Source organism: Pteronotus mesoamericanus, unplaced genomic scaffold (assembly GCF_021234165.1).
Source record: "Pteronotus mesoamericanus isolate MK-2021 breed Mesoamerican mustached bat unplaced genomic scaffold, CSHL_Meso_final contig_20, whole genome shotgun sequence".
Classification (NCBI taxonomy): Eukaryota; Metazoa; Chordata; class Mammalia; order Chiroptera; family Mormoopidae; genus Pteronotus; species Pteronotus mesoamericanus.
This window is the reverse complement of record NW_026555085.1, coordinates 84,298,620-84,315,692: the sequence shown is the minus strand read 5'-3', so window position 1 is coordinate 84,315,692 and position 17,073 is coordinate 84,298,620. Positions and strand designations below refer to the sequence as shown.

The window sequence follows — 17,073 nt, the reverse complement described above, 5'->3', positions numbered from 1 at the left end:
TCATGGGTTGGTATGGAAAGATCTCTAAGGTATATTTTCAGTGAAAAAAATATGCAGAGCAGTAAGTATTCTACACTACAGCGTGCCTGCAGTTCTGCTTTCACTTGCATTTGTAAAAAAGGTGGAAGTAGAATATATGAGGGTCTACGATTATAGGAATACTTTCATTTCACCTTTTAATATTTTGTACTTTTTAAGTTTTGACAAAATCTGTGACTATAAGCACACCTTGTAAATGAAATCAAATGTGTAGTATCATTAAAAGCTTGCCCATAAGATAGTTCCACATAGAAAACCCAGAAGATCTTAGTGCAAGAGTGTGTGATCACAGTAAGTGTATCTTAAGAAAGGGTTAGAATTATATTCTCTGTATGTTACTTGTTTCAACATGTATTCTCATTGTGTTTTTTATTATTCACTCTTTCAGTAACTATTTAGTTAGTACATACTAATATGTGCTTTTATTAAAGCAAATTTTTAACTTGTCCCTGAAAATTTCCTTAGAACCAAGGGCTTTTGAAATTGGAAGGAATCCTAAAGATCGATTTTTTTAAAATGTTTTAGGCAAGAGAAAACTCTAAATCCAAATGACCATGTCCGAAGTGTCACCTGGCCATAACTGCAGAGTTGCTGGGAGAACCCAGTGCCAGTCCCCAGTTCCCTCTGTTCACCACCCTGATGACGTCACAGGACAAACTCACCTTGAATTTGTCCATCCCCTTGTCCTTTTCCTTCTGTGAAAGTAAAGTCAATTCAAATCCCTTTCAGGAGATTTGTCTCCTGAAATGAAGAGCTTTGGAAACACTTAATGGTAGCAGAAATGCAGAATGTTTGGTATTAAATATTAAGGGAAACTGAAATGTTCTGAATTTCTATTTTTCTTCCTCTTAAAATGTAACATTTTAGTTTGTATGCAATGTAGTGTCCTCAAGGTTTCTGCTTTAAATTTTGTTTGGACATATTTGCCTGCAGTGTTAATAACTCATATTAAAGATATGTTTAGTTATCATGGCTCAAGGATGGACCATATTAAAAAATTAGTTTTGTATATTTTCCCCTAAAAGAAGGGAGGAACATGTATATGTAAAGATGAAAAGGAGCATTTCATCACTGAACTCTATTTTTTTAACTGTGTATTTCCATTCAATTTGTGATGCTGTCTTGTCTAACCAGGTTTGAGTTCTTCAGACACAAGATCATCTACTTATATGGCCCCTCACATTGCTTACCTGACTCAGTGAGGCATTTAAAACACCTTTGATCTACTATCGATCTTTGAGATCTTCTTCCGAGCATTTTAATTCTGTCGGAGAGCCAGTGTTGTGTTGAAACAAATGTAGTCACATTTTCAATCTAAAGACATCACATTTTTTAAAAAGAGAGAGACAGATAGTGCTCTTGGTTTTAGGGCATGATATCAATACCAGAGTTGACTGCAGGGTTCCCAAAGAGAAGAATTCAGTATAGCTTCTTCAACCTCATTGTTAGCATATTAAATAATGCTAAAAATTAACAGCAGTACTTTTTTTCTTGAATATTTGAGGAAAGCAAAGGCCAGGCTTGGTTACTACAAAACCAAAGAACCCATGTATGTTAAATGTGAACCGCTCACACTGCCTTGACTCTTCAAGCTTTGAGCCTGCCTGTGGTTGATTTGCCTCATCTCTCTTCCTAAAGCTGCAAGAGAAATCCTCTGGTTAGAAAAAGAAGAGCGAGCCAGGCAGCACTACGAAAAGCACCTGGAAGAGAGAAGGAAGAAGTTGGAAGAGCAGAGGCTCAAGGAAGAACGGAGGAGGGCTGCTGTGGAGGAAAAGCGAAGGCAGAGACTAGAGGAGGACAAAGTAAGGTGCCACTCTGGGAGGTGGGTGGGAGGCATGTTTATGGCAGAAATGCAGCAGGCTTGCTGTGAAGCTTTCCGCTTAGGTGCTGAGACGCATGGAAAAATCGTTTCAGAGTAAGGAGCTGGACAGATGGTCACAGGATGGGGGAGGTTGGGGTGTGGAAATCACATACAGAATGATGTGATTGTTCTTACTACCACAGAAACTTTAAATGCCCGTTTTCTCTGGTCTAGACCTATAATTTATCTATGTTCAGTTAATGTATACTGAAGTATCAAGACCACTCCAAGTCGTTGGATTTCTGTAGGGCTCTATCATCGACAAACATTTTCACACACTGGATAGTCTCATAACCCTGTTCAACCCTTGATTCTTGGCAAAAATGGAAATTTAGACTCTGAATGGGTAAGTTCCAAGGTCATACAACCCAGGAAGTTGTAGAGTCAGGACTACCCACATCCTCGATTCTAAATTCCATTTTTTTAGGTAGGGTGCCCCTTGTGCTTAGTACCTGTGTAAGACCTGCTCTACCATGAAGGCATCACATTCCCAGTAGTAATAATAAGGATCATTTATTTAAGTAGCTACTATTTGCTACGGGCTTTTTCAAGCTGGCTCCTAGTGATTTCAATACCCATCCCAGGTTGATATATTCTCACCTTAAGATAACCAAGGGTATCCAACCTTTTGGTGTCTCTGGGCCACAGTGGAAGAAGAAGAGTTGCCTTGGGCCACACATTAAATATACAAACACTAATAAAAACTAATGAGCAGAAAAAAGGTTTTAAGTAAATTTATGATTTTGTGTTGGGCCATATTCATAGTCACCCTGGGCCTTGTGCGGCCTGCGGGCCGCAGGTTGGACACTCCTGGTAGACATTAGGGAATAGATTAGGAGTACTGAGGTCAAGTACTCCCTCTCACTCTACTCTGCCTTAAGTTAAAGAAGCCCCAAACAACCAGGTTCAATCTGATCATCAGCTGCTCTATTCCACTTAAGGAGCGCCATGAGGCTGTTGTACGACGCACGATGGAAAGGAGCCAGAAGCCAAAGCAGAAGCATAACCGGTGGTCGTGGGGAGGCCCTCTCCATGCGAGCCCCAGCATTCACAGCACAGGTAAACTGGCAGTGACCACTTTTGCGATCACTGTTTTTCTTTGCTGGACAGTAAAAGTGCAGCTGCTTCTTTTGCCTACGTCTATGTTTGCAAAACAGAAATCCTGCTGAAATAATTAAACTACAATTAAATGATGCTTCTACTGTTAGAGGATAAGAGGGTGATGGAGGTAAGAAGGTTCTCTCCCTTAACATTGACTGCATTTTTTATGTGTTAGAAAAGTCCTTGAAGAGAGAGAAATCTATGCAATGCTTCCCAAAAAACATGCTAGTTTCAACTCTACACTGTCTTCATTTACATGGGGTTTCAGGATTATGAAATTTGTTCACCAGTTTTATCTTTCACTCAAGAAGAATTATAGTCTTAATGACTGATCAAAATCAGTGCTACGAGCTTTTGTATTCTGACCCTAAATTGTATGCAAACACTAATGCTCTGTAAGAGATGTGCAGGTTTTGGAGCTACAAATAGTAGTAGATGTCTAAGCTGTCCCCTTGTTCTTAAATGGACATAAAAATTTGGAATTTAGCAAAAGGCTTTATTTTTGTACTGTAAATTCAATATACCTTGAATTTTACATAGTGCATCAGTTCTTTTCCATTTGTGTGAGTCAAATAACCTTTTTTTAAAAATTTACTTTGAAAAATCATTGTCTTGCATTCTGTCCCCAGGTGGTTTTGTTGAATCATCATTCACCTTTCTCGATTTAGCAGGCCTGGACCACCACTTCACAGCTTTTGGTGGTACTAGAACATCTGGTACAGACCTCCCTGCGATTGCTGATTGCCTCACCTGTAGCTAGCACCTCAGGCTTAGGGCCAGAGTTCATCAATAGCTGAACCATCACCACCTTAGGCATAATGCTTGCTTAATATCCTATTGCATAGACCTAGATCTAGGATAAAGCACAGTATTTCTTCAGTGTGACTATACAACTCAGGTGACTTAAAGCTATTGAAATAATTACATGTGATATGTTTACTTTTTCCTTAAATGATCATTTTAGATAGAACTGTTTAAAAATTTCTTTTATCTAATAAATTACCTGGGATCAAACTATATCCAGTTGGTTTCCCCTCCCCAACCCCATTCCATACCGGCATCGTCACTTATACATTGAATGTAAATGTTATGGATTTTTGTTTGTTTTCTCTTTTCTCTGTCATGCCTAACTTTCAGGGTAATTCTAGAACCACTTCAGTTTAAACAATCTAAAATCATATTGCCACAATGTCACTTTTCTATGACAGTGAACCAAAATTGAAAGCATTTTCCTTTCTTGGCTCTTCATGGCTAGTGGTATTTGGTGAGGCACATATCAAGTCTGTGGTCATTAGGATCATTGATGGATATTTCACTCTGAGGATACTTTTACATATATGTTCCATGCAGAAATACTCTCATGGCAAATATTTTTATAACCTGGCTGATTTTTTTTTTACTCGGCTTTGTTTTACACATATATGGCAGAAGTATACTCTTACAGACTTTCAAGTGTGTTTGAGAGGAAATAAAGGAACTTAGTTTTAATTCTAGCTTTCTCACTCAGAGTTCAATATATGACCTTTAGTATTGCCATTCAGAGCAAGAAAGTATAAAATGTTGGATAAAATCCATTTTTATAAGGGCTGTGAATTAGAGAAAATTGCTGCTATCCTAGAACAGAGAAGTTTGGAAAGAAAGGAAATATGCCAGAATTCTCAATGGTCAAAATGATCTGCTGTGACCCTGAGAGCAGCAACCAGATTTTACTCGTTTTGAATCCCTCTTACTACTCAAAATGCCTCACTCGTGGTGGGTACTCAGTCAGTGTTTACTGACCAACAAACAGATCCTAGAAATTAAATTTAATCCAGATTAAATCAGTGTGTTATCTGCTCACACATGAATTAGCAGTGGCTTACAAAACTTTGTACTGTTTAAGCCAATTCTTCAAAGACCCTCTTATAAATTTGCGTTTCGTTCAGTGAAAACAAAAAATGATTAAAAATTGCCTTATTACATATAAAGTAATATAATAAATGCATGTTATACCTCCATAATTTTAACCACACAGAATAGGCCTGCATGTAGACACAATTTTCCTCTGTTTAGAGCTTAACATATAAAGCAATATCAGAAGATGTACTGCTATAAAATCACCTGAAAATGACTTCCACTATCCTTCCTTGCGCCCTTGAATCTTACACGTCATGAGTAAGGTGTTCCTTTTGATATCTTACCCTAACGCTTTCTTTATGTTAGGAATACCCTAAGGGCTCATCAGTTAAGTATAAATAAATTTGAGTCACAGAAATGATGTTTGGGTTGTTTTTAAATAAATAAATGCTTTAACCATAAAATGAGTCACAGTAGGAAATAGAAATATCTATCTGATGCTAGTAAAAGACTTGCTTCTCCCCTGTTCACTGTAAATAATGACCAAAAATGGTTATTCTGTGGGGGAAAGTTTACCATAAAATTTTTACTACCAACGGTAATTAGACCAATGGCAACTAGGTTTTGAAAGCCTTTTTCCCACAAGGAATATTTTGGTTTGTTTTTAGTTTAAGAAGAATAATAGAAAATAAAACAAAATATGGCAAAACCCATTACCTTCAGCTATACTGCCTCCACATAAATACAGTATTTTTTGACTTTTATGATACACAGTTTTATTCAGGGAACATGATTTATGCTAATGGGGATTGTTACAACTTAGTTCCACTGTACAGACAGCAAACTAATGGAGTTAATTTTTGCCTTTTAAATGGCTGCCATTTCTCTTCTGACTTGAACTTTAAGAATCGCTCTAAAATTACTCAACTGCAGAATGAATGATATTGTTAATAAACTTAAATAGAAAGAATTCCGATTTTCTTTATATTACTGTCAGTTTTGTCAGGCCAGTTTGTGGGCCAGAACTACATTTGTAAACCAAACTAAACTCTATGGTACAGGCTTACAGATGTGATTATTAGTAGACTTTTAGAAAAGGAATGCTACAGTGGCCATCCTTTCCACATCTACACTGTTTCCTCTTCTTTCTTCCTTGTTAATCTGTTTTTATGTAATGAACTTCCATGCCCTGTGTAAAAATGCCCCTGGAAGCACAGGTACGAGCAAATGTGCCGAACCTGGTATTCTTTGTCTTCTAGTGCTTGCATTCTATTTTACCAGCACTATTTCTACCCACTCCTCCTACTTCGGGAAATTACGAAGGCTCTCAGGTTTACATTCCCCTCCTTGCTTTGCAGTCCACCTCCATTGTTTCCGTTGTCCTCCACTAGCCTGCCTTCATTTGTCATATTATAACCACACGCTTGAATTTTCCTGACTGGCAAATGGGTGAGATGAATGTCTATTTTATCCTATAAGAAAAATGAATTTTATTTCTAGCCTTTAAGTTACCTTTAAAATGTCCACTGAGAATACTGTGCTATTATGAAAGATCTAGTGATAGGGCTGAAAGCATCCAATCCTAGTTTTTCCTTCCATCAGCGAACTAGGAAATTGCAATCCTGCATGCTGGCTGTCAATTAGCATTATCTCCATTTGTTTTAGATCCAGACAGGAGGTCAGTTTCCACCATGAATCTTTCGAAACATGTTGATCCGGTCATTAGCAAGCGGCTCTCCTCTTCATCTGCAACTTTACTAAATTCTCCAGATAGAGGTACAGTCAAAAGGAAAACCAAAAAAGTGTTCTGTTATTTACTTAATGCTTTTTTTTCTGGATGTTTACAGATAAAAATAAGCATCTGAAGTTGCTTTCCCTACGTTTCTTAAATAGGAAGAAAAAAACTTCAGAGTAAAAAAGCAATAAATGGCTGAGCAGCATTTGCCTTGCGACAAGAACATTTCTCATTTTAGAACTTGGCTGAATGGTTGCACTTAGCAGTGATGAAAGCGGTGCTTCTCTCAACTCTTTAGTAACTGAGTTTACAGCTCCAGAAATCACCCACTTATCCACCAACATGCAAATAATCTGTGTTATGAACATTTATTTTACTTTAATCATATTGTCTTTGACTTTTCATCTGTACTTTGGGAAATCCAGGCTTTGAATTTCTAAAAAAATACGTTTTAATTGATTCATGTTGTTAGATTTCTTTTTTGCTAATTTATTTTTCATTTAACCAAAAGTTTCTTGCTGCATTTCTTGTGTGTGTGACTGGTTTTCTTTTTTGGTTTCTATTCATTTACTCTTAAGGAATTTGGTCTAACTTCAAGAATATCATCAGTGAAGGCTTCTAAAAATTTTAATAATCGTAATCCTCCAATTAATATTTTAATGTTGAGTTTTATTCATCCAATGGATTTACAGTACATGAATGTTATTACTTATTAAAGTTTTACTTTACATATTTATATATCATGGTATGAAAAATTAAGCTTTTAAGATTCCCTATTTGTTTTATATAACTAAAATGATTTTAAATTAAAAAAGCAAAAATTATTGTGCAATATAAAAGTATATACTCTTTAAAAGTAACAAGTTGTGGTTACTTTAAGTGCTTTATTGAGAACTGATTGGGAAATATTCAGTGTTTATAACCTTGAAAACGAATGTAATGTGTGCATGTTCTGTATGTGTGTATATGTATTTATATATTTTATATTGTATACAAGTTACGGTGTTATAATGTACAATATTATATGTGCTGATGTTGTTTTATAACTAAACTCTTAATGCAGTAAATGTTTGAACAACTTCCTATTCTTGCCTTTTAACTTAAACCCTTCCTTTTTTTAACCCCATTTGCCTAACTCAATATTAGACATGTTAGGAATTAAAGGCCTTTTATATGTTAGAGAAAAGTTTTATGAATTAAAATTCCTTTCATAAATAACCTTTCTTCTCAAACTCATTCCCTTAATATAACGTAAAATATGGCATGTGAATGCTATTCTTGCAGTTATCTATTCAGCTTTTCTTTGGAACTGGTCACTTAACTCTCTAATTTCATACTTTTGTGAACCTGGATCTCAGACAAGCTGCAATTGGGATTTTACAGTACTTTTAAGTTAAACCTTGCGTACTGCCTCCTACAGTCCCACAGCTGAAATTGGGGTATGGTTTGGAGTGGGGGCGGCAGTAAGCCAGACAATACCCCGTCTACACTTCTTTGGAAAGACAATGCTGTGTCAACTAGAAATAAGATGCTTTATAGATTCTGTGTTATAGTATCTGGTTGAATATTCTTAAGAAATAGGATCTTAGGACTGCAAAAATTTGTTGGGTGGCTCATCTACTCTAAGTGGGGTAAGAGTCTCGAAGAGGTGAAGGGCCTGAACTGGTACTCTACAGGCTGACTGTTAGAGAAGAAGGACTAGGACAGAGGCCACCAGCTCCTAACCCATGTTGTTGCTACACTGCATCTTCAGGTTTCCCCTTCGTGGAGGCCCTTCTTTACATCAACCCTGACTGTGCATTCTGCCTTTGGGTAAGGTAAGGGTCCAGGGAAGCTCAATAACCAGTTCATAGCTGGGACCACGAAATTGCCCCTTCAATCGTGGTACAGACCTATAAAATTGAATACTAAGCTGACCAATAAGACAGGAGAGAGAGCACTAAATTAGGAGTTCTGCTTTTCTTCCCGTTTATCAAGTTTCTGGGTCTAAGAGACAAGGTTGGCTTGGGAAGGAAGATTTGGTTCATCCAGGAGTTCCTATGGGTCCAGGAACCAATTTTTTTTTTTTTTTTTTAAGCAAAATCCTCAAGTGGACGAGACAGCTAACTAGGTCTTTTAAAGAGAATTAAAATTCTTTTGAATTTGAACTTCTCTAGTTTAGAAATTTAAGTAGTTTAGTTAGCTTATTTTCTTTTCTGCTATTTTTCAAAGTTGGTTATGCTTTACCGTCAAATTAAAAAGCATTTTTATTAAATTACTAAACTAGAGGCTTTTACAGACAAGTCTGTTAAAGGCTGTATACCATTAGCTAGATTGTTTGAGCTCTCAGCCTCGCAGCACCGGCCTTAGGACTGATATTAAATTGACTCTGACACTTTTAAGGTTGCCATTCAGCTGGAATGCTCTACTGGTTATTAAAAATACGGAACTCTTTCCATACGAGCCGGTAAATACGCGCTTCCGCAAGCGGTGCTTCCCCAGGCCCCCCGGAGCTAATGAGTGGCATCCATTAGCTCTATGCTGTGTCCTACCAGTTCTTAAATAGTTTGATTATCATACCTGAATATAGTTTCACAGAAGCAGATAAAAATAACTCTTGACTACCAAAGATTTCTATAATAGCTGTAATAGAAAGGATATTGCCCTGGAAATTTTTTTGCATTAACAATGTGTATTTCTCATTAACTTAAGCTACTTGCTTAACCAGCTTTTTTCTCAAGGACAAATAATGAGTTCCAAAAAAAGCAAGAATGAAGTCACCTGCTCTTTGCTTAAAATCAGCCCTTACATGCTGTCCTAGAATCTAGGACAGAGGACATGATGTGGTAGTCCTCAAACTGAATGCTGCCCACAGGCGCACTCTGCTTGACCCAAGCAGGGGTTTTTGTTATTTTAACTTGAATTAATTGCCATCATTTTAAAAATATATACTGTTTAGGTTTGCTGTTTCTAATAAGAAATCAGGACCTGGCAACACTTGCCTGGTTTCTCTGCCATTTAGGACGAGTGGTGTCCGGCTCATGGGGAACAAGGTAGTACAAATATCTATCTAGCTTGTTGGTTTGCCTCCCCTTGTCCGGATGGTCTGTTATGGGAATTGTCAATATCTCATTTTTAAGTGCTTAAACAGGATCGATACTATAGACTTGTTTCATGAGAATTAATATCTCTTCCTTCCGGAGCTGACCATCTTAAAATCAGGCCCCTCTAGGTGAAAATAAATAAATAAATAAATAAATAAAATAACACTCCTGTACTAACCTTTACTAAAAAGCTACCTGTGGAAGAGGTCCGTCTCTGTTTTGCTCAGGGCATAGTTACAAAGTGGTAGGGATAAAACATGGTTCTCTTAGCAAAATCTTTCATTCACGGGTCAGAGCTTTAAAACAAATCTCTTTGGATAGGTTCTAAACATAAGTCAAAGAAGGCTTTTAATGATCTTCATTTGAAGCAAATTCTTTGGTTGATGCCTTAAAGACACACAGAAATAAAGTAACTGAACTTCTTAATAAAGGTAGGGGGAAGACATGTCTTTTCAATGATAAACCATCTCTACAGTTCTAAGCCAGTCACCTTATAGAGTTTGTTTTATCTAAAAAAGGGAAGCATTCATTTCTTCTTCTTTTTCTTATCTACTAAAAATATAGTTCTGTTGAAGTTTTCCATTTAATCCTAATAACTTTTCCCCACTGATCTTCCTCTGAGAATGTATTGTAATTTCAGATTATATCATTTTTGTTGTTGATACACAACACACACACACACACACACACATACACACTCTGCCATAGTCGAGTTGATAATTAGCACTTTTCCCAATGTAATTATACCACCTGTGTAACAATTACATTAGTTTTTATAACAGATCTTTTTATAAATGTCTTACTGTCAGATAAGATTTAATTTAACCATGAAGACCCTGCTAATAACCAGAAAAATCTAATATACAATTCACTAATTCTTAAATTCATCAGAGCCTTGACCAAAATAGCCATTCTTTTAAAATAAAGTCAGATAATTAAGGTTCTTATTGAAAGTGAGTACCGCTTCCAAACAGGAGCAGGTGTTGTCTCTAAGAACATTTAACATTGGATGGCTTCTATTAACAAAAACGACTTTCCTAGAATTTAAATGTCATTCATTTAAAATATGGCATGTAAAAGATTGTTATAAGAACAATTGTCCCAGAGGCAAACAGATTTGCACCTGCTATTTATGGTGAGGAACAGAGTGGCCTTGTCAGGTGTAGACAGTTTTAAAGTCTTTTGTAAGTGACGGAAATGTGTTCTACAACAGAGGTGTATTATCACTTTAGTGATAGTTGCAAACTTCCTTCCTGGTATTTTTAGAAAGTAGCTTCTATATTTTCATGGGCCATCACTGGAAGCTAACACAAAATAATTAATAATTGGCATGCATTTCCTAACCATGTACCTGCCAAGCCCCAGTATAATTTGAAACCATACTATCATTGCATGAGTTTAAATTTATTTTCCAGATTCTTCACACACAAAATAATAACCTCTAATTTCTATTTATATTAGATTTTGGTTTTTCTGTTTAATTTAATCTTGCTTCAACTTCACCTTTATCCTCCCCCTGAAATTGTATGTTGTTGCCAAACAGGGACCTGAAGGAACCTGGCTTGCTGAATGGAAAAGTCAAACGGAAATTCTATGCAGAACTGTACATGAATTCCCTTTCGTTTTTTCGTATCTGTTGTAATTTTCCCCCTGGTTGCCCAAGTAACAATTGATGGAGATCTATCGAAATGTAATGGAGACCCCTCTTTATTCACTTGTAAGTCCAGCCTTGCGTTCCGCCGCCGTGGCCTCTGTTGGAGTCGATTATGGAGGGCGCTTAGGAAGCCCTTTGAAGGCAGAGGGCAGATACGTGTGACTAGATTCACAGAAAAGGCCGAACTTGTAGTGGAAATAACATTTCTGTTTCGTTACCTGTTGTCTACTAAGGAAGGGTTTTAGCAGAATCTGCCTCAGTAAAACTAATATAGAGCCTGCCTCAAACTTAACATTTGAAGAAAGGCAACGCTGCAGCATAGCTGCCCCCATCGCCCCGACTCTTCACCGGCTGTCCTCACTGGAGAGCCTGGTCTCCCTCAAAGGGACGGCATGCGGACGCCATAGGTGTGATACTCTGCACCCTCTTTTCCGTGGAAAGAATGCTTCTAACATCTTGCTTATGTGGTGACGTTTAGCTCGCCGCCTGCAGCTCAGCGCATGGGAGAGCAGCGTTGTTAACAGACTGCTGACGCCCACACATTCGTTCCTGGCCAGAAGTAAAAGTACAGCTGCCTTGTCTGGAGATACAGGTAAAACTGTCAAGGTGAAACTTCCCTGGTGAGGTAAAGCCCTTCTTTTGAAGCCTGTCTGAGCCTCCAGTATTCATCTCATCTCATCTCCGTTTTCCCCAGTGTGTGCTTCTCTCTCCTCCGGCTGGAATGGCTTTGGAAATGTCTGTCGGTGTTGGTTTTATGCCCCTGGCATTGTCTCCTCTTAGCATCTTACCTGGATACCAGATGCCAGGCAGTCAAAAGATGCCCCTCCCTGTGATTGGGGGCTCCCGACACTTCTGTATGTTCACGACAGTACCAGAAAAACCTATCCTTTCCCTACCTGCATCTAAGCAGGTGATCAGAGGCAGAAATAATGTAATATAACAATACGTGGACTTGGGGTTACAGTCAAAGTACAAGCCTATTTAAGCATAGAGTTTCATGACGCAGCTACTTTTGCTCCCTGTGCTGGTCTTTTATATGTGCGTAACCTAGGAAGACTGCCCTTTCCAAACTCTGAGACTGGAGGAGAAGGCTAGTTACAGTGTTCTTATTGTTACATAATTTGAGAATACAGTTGTAAAATGCGCTTGTACTAGCTATTATCATTAGTTATAGCTCATCTACTCTTTTGAAATGCAAAATGTGCCTGAATGAGCCAATGTAATGTATCTGGCTGGAAAGAAAGCTACATATTAGGTTTTGGGCAACATCTCATGGTGAATGGATTTGAGTTGTCCCAGATATCTTTGGGTACAACTGGTATAGCTGTATACCAGCCCTCATCTTCGGCACTTGAAAAATTGCATAGCCTCTTCACAAATCTCCCTTTAAAAAATGCTTTGCCTGTACCAGCCTCTTCATGTGCATTAGCCTTCTTTACAAATAATAATCGTTGGGTTTATGTCTTTCATCTGTGGTGCCCAGTGAGCTACTGTCAGCACTAATTCTCGCAGTGCCCCGGGAGGTAGTCAAGAAAGCTCGTGTAGGCATTCTCACCACCTGCCTAAGGAGCCCAGTGGCTAAAGAGACTTACACCAGAGCCACTGAGCAAATCAGTGGACCAGACCTTAAACAAGCTCGCCCTCCATCCTGGGCCCCCTGTGCCATGCTCTGTGTACAACCGTGCATTCAACTAGCTGGACCACAGTGTTCTGTGTTTTCTGTAAAGTAACTCTTGTCAGCTGTCATACTGCATCTGAGATTTTTGTGAGGGAAAAAGTACAGCTTATTTCAAGATAGTTTAGTTTTTATGCCTATGAATGGCATAGTTTTAAACAAGTCACAGAAGTTTTTCTTTATGTCCAGCTAATTGAAGAACATTTAAAACTGCTTTTCAGTTCCATTTCATAGGACCTAAATAATAGTTGACGGCGATCGTGCTTGTGAATCTCTATAGTGTATGCTTTCATACTAAAGGGCTGCCTCACAGCTAGAAAATTGTCTGTCTTTGCTATTTCTGTCGTCACTAACTTCTGTCAATTCTTTCACTCTTCCTCTAGTCTTTTCCAACGGCATCCCCTCATTCCCCACCCATTCCACCTGCTCCTCGTCCCACCGTCCTTCTTCATCGTTAGGCTCAGTCAGGGGCTTTTTACCTCCCGACTGGCTCTTCTTTACTTTGCAACTTTTCCATTCTCCTTGCCACACATTGATGCGTTTTTGTAATTTACTTTGGTGCGAAGGAATGCATAGCCTTTCCTTGAGCTGCTCGTTTTATTAATACATTCCTTAGATCGTTGTTACCTGTTCATTGTATTGACACAGTACAATTGTATCAATTGTGTTTAATGAACCAAAACTCTTGGTTTTTTAAATTTTCCATTTGAAATTATACATGTAAATATCTCTTACATTTATCTTGTCAAAAACTCCCTTTCCATCTACTCTTGTAGGTTTTTCTTTCTTGTCTTCCCCATTTTAGTGTTGTCCCTTGAGTCCATCTTATATCCGACTGCCATTGGCAAGAGGATGGCCTACATCCAGAGCCAGGGTTACAATATCAGATCAGAACAGCCATCCCTAAGGTATTCAGTGATTGCAAACTTTCCGAACAAGCACTAAGACCGTTTGAGAACTGGAAATCAGAATTTCATCCATGGCCACTACTTTGGGTTGACTTTTCCATGCCCATTTTTAAAGATACATTTAAAATACATCTAATTATTAGAGCTCAGGATTAAATGACTTAATATATGTATAATGTTTAGAATGGTGCCTATACAAAGTAGGCATTCAGAATGTTAACAGTATTATTATTCTAGTATGTAATTTTTCTATTCTCTGTGTGACACTCCAGCCACTTGAACTGCAGTATCTTTTCTCTGCACACATCATTTCATATAAAAAAGTCTTGAATGATTTAAATGAAGGCATACTTGCTACCAAGTTATAGAGGAAACACAGTTATTGTGGAAGACTTTCTCAAAGATGGCTTCATAAGAGAATTTTTATGTTTAATAAAACTACTTTGGGATGAGGAGGGCACTCTGGGTGTGTGGGGGGAGATAATTATATATTGCTTTTACTATTTCTTCAGAAGGACAAGAGCGTGAGAATAATTGATTTAAAGGTTTCAGGTTTTTTCAGTAGTTGCTATTCAGAACAACAATGAAATGTAATATCCTTGGAAGGAATTTATAATGTTTATTTTAGCCAGGCAGTGTGCCTTGAACAATTAAATTTGAGGGTTTTAGTATAGACTACATTGATAGGTTTAAGATATTTTCATCCTTTGATTAATGTTACCCCGGCACCTTAACAAAGAGGGAACCAGAGGCATGATGAGATTGGCTGACATCCAGGATGGTCTCAGAAATGCTCCATAGACACGCCCTGAAATTACTCTTCTTCACTAGAGGAAAAGAGGGCTTTATTCCTTTTTCACTGTCATACCCAAGGCCTCAAAGCAAGGCTTTTGTCTAGAGTTTCTCCATTGATCCTCCAGCAAGGTTAACGGCCTCTGGTAGTGCCCTGGGCAATGGGTGCCTCTCCTGGTCATTAATTCCACAGAAGTGCCCTGTGCCAGGATGTTACTCTCTAAGTGGATTTGATTGGCCTGGAAGAGTTTTGCATGGATGAACTCTTTCCTTGTCTGGGAATTGCAAATGTTTTGATGCGGCACATGAGAAACAATTATTTTCAAATTATTTCCCCAAATGACAGAAAGTCCCCATTTCGCATAACACAAAGGAATCTTCCTTCATCATTAAGGTCTGAAACAAAGCTTTATGTCAACTTCCAAGTAAGACACACATATTCTTCTAAGGAGAACTGAGGCAATATAAAAAGTTTTTGTTTATGCTGAAGAAATAGAGTTCTGTTTCAGATGATAGGAAAAGAGAATGCAGTTTCTAGTCTATTCACTGCCTTAACCATGGATAACCAGAAGCTACTGCCAGGCATTTGATGAAAGAGAGCATGTGAATAAAGATGCAATCTGATCAATTTCCTATCAATAGGTTAAACCAAAATAACACATATTTTTTTTAATTCTGAAATTAAGGTTATCCCAAATTTGTCATGTAAACTTTTGAGTTTTTAATTTATTAACACTGTTATATTCAGCTGACATAATGATCTCTTTAAAGGGTTGCTACTATGGCTAGAGTTGGATAAAACCACTTTGCAATGGCCCAAATACATATGATTCTCCTCAATCGTCATGTTTAATTGTCTTTTTTTCTGGAAAACAAGATTCTGGATGAGATCTGAAAATGAGCCTTGGAGTCTTAGTACCCACACTTTAGATATCTGTGCGGTATTTATTGCGTGAATGTCTTTAAACCATTGTTGCTCAGAATCACTTGATTAATGACAGCATTCCTTTGAAGGTGAATGGTCAGAAACTTTGTGGTATTTCAAAAAATTTCCATCTTGAGTAAAATTATAAAAGCGATTCATGATTCCACTTTATTTTTGGCAACTCTAACATATTTGTGTTCTATTCACTATTTTAAATGATGATATCCTATTTCACCATACATTCTACTGCTGCTTGTTAGGAACCTTCAAGTGTTTTGGCTTTTGAGAAAACCCAGAAGCATGCATTTGATTTGCTTTTCAGTAGATAAAATGTTTACAGAATTTTTTGCTAGAAAAAATTATCCTTGTAACAAGTCTTACCACCTGGTAAGACTTGGTCATTTAACATTTAAAAATTCAGTTGCTTTTTTACCACTGGCTGTTGAACTTGACTCCTGAAATAGTTGCTTGCCTGCCTGCTTGCTTCCTGTCTTTCCACCTTTTGTTCACTCTTAAAGCTAATTAGGAAAATTCTGATTATAAAGCAGTCCTTATATAAAAATTATCTACTACTAACGTAGCATTTTACCAGAACCATCAGTTTATAGGCATATAAGGTCATTGCTTTCCATAATTATTGGATTACATCTATATCTTTATCAGTGTTTAAATAACCAGAGAGCTTATATATTCTGGATTTTTCATTTGGACACGCCTTCCTCTTGGACACACCACAAACTGACAGGGCCGTGAGGAGAGTTGAGTATGAGGGTTCTGGACACATTTAAGTAATAACATCTTCTCCCTACTTTTCTCTCTATCTCTGCTTTGCTCCTTTTCCTGAACCTGCTTTTGGCTTTCCTTCAACTGCTCCTCTGGCACTCTTATATGTAAAACAATCACCTGCACCCTAGTTATCCCCATTTGTCCTCGTTCAGCATCTTGCAGCCCCATCAACATCATGTCCTACAAAGCTGCACACTCTAGAAATCCGGTGGATCGAACAAAACTCTTTGTAACACCGCCCGATGGCTCCACGCGAAGGAGGACTCTTCATGGCACAGCGGTGAGTGGCCATTGGGGGTGGCCAGGCGAGTCTGTGCTATTTCTTGTGCAGAGTGGACATCAGCCCGAGGTGCAGTGTGGGTGTAGGATTGGGAGATGGTGATGCCCACCGTCCCATCTATCAGGTTAGCTGGGTGGTAGTGTCCCTACACTTCCTCTCCACTTGAAGATTTTACTCCCCCTAAAAATTTGAATTTGAAAGTGAAAACTGCTCTTTGCTCAATCCTGTATGGGTGACTGAACTACCCTGCTGGTGCCTCCGTACAAATACGTGCAGCGCCAGCATACTTTTATTTCTGAAGGTAGAAAATCTGGGAAGGGGAAGTGGGCCTGGACGGCTGCATGTGCCTTTCATTCCAACCATCTCCAGGAGCTGGCTGAATTCTAAATGTGGGTCAC

General features: G+C 38.1%; 1 protein-coding gene across 3 annotated transcripts in view; it reads left to right on the top strand.

The window, feature by feature from the left end:
• MAP7 (microtubule associated protein 7) overlaps positions 1-17,073 on the top strand; it is a 159,643-nt gene that overhangs the window by 120,542 nt on the left and 22,028 nt on the right. For 2 of the 3 annotated variants that reach the window (XM_054570019.1, XM_054570016.1), the window contains 5 exons: positions 1,678-1,841; positions 2,842-2,959; positions 6,503-6,613; positions 11,788-11,901; positions 16,524-16,675. In XM_054570019.1, the coding sequence (XP_054425994.1) occupies positions 1,678-1,841; positions 2,842-2,959; positions 6,503-6,613; positions 11,788-11,901; positions 16,524-16,675 (659 nt within the window). The remainder of the gene's footprint in view (positions 1-1,677; positions 1,842-2,841; positions 2,960-6,502; positions 6,614-11,787; positions 11,902-16,523; positions 16,676-17,073) is intronic. The other variant, XM_054570017.1, reaches the window with a different exon arrangement.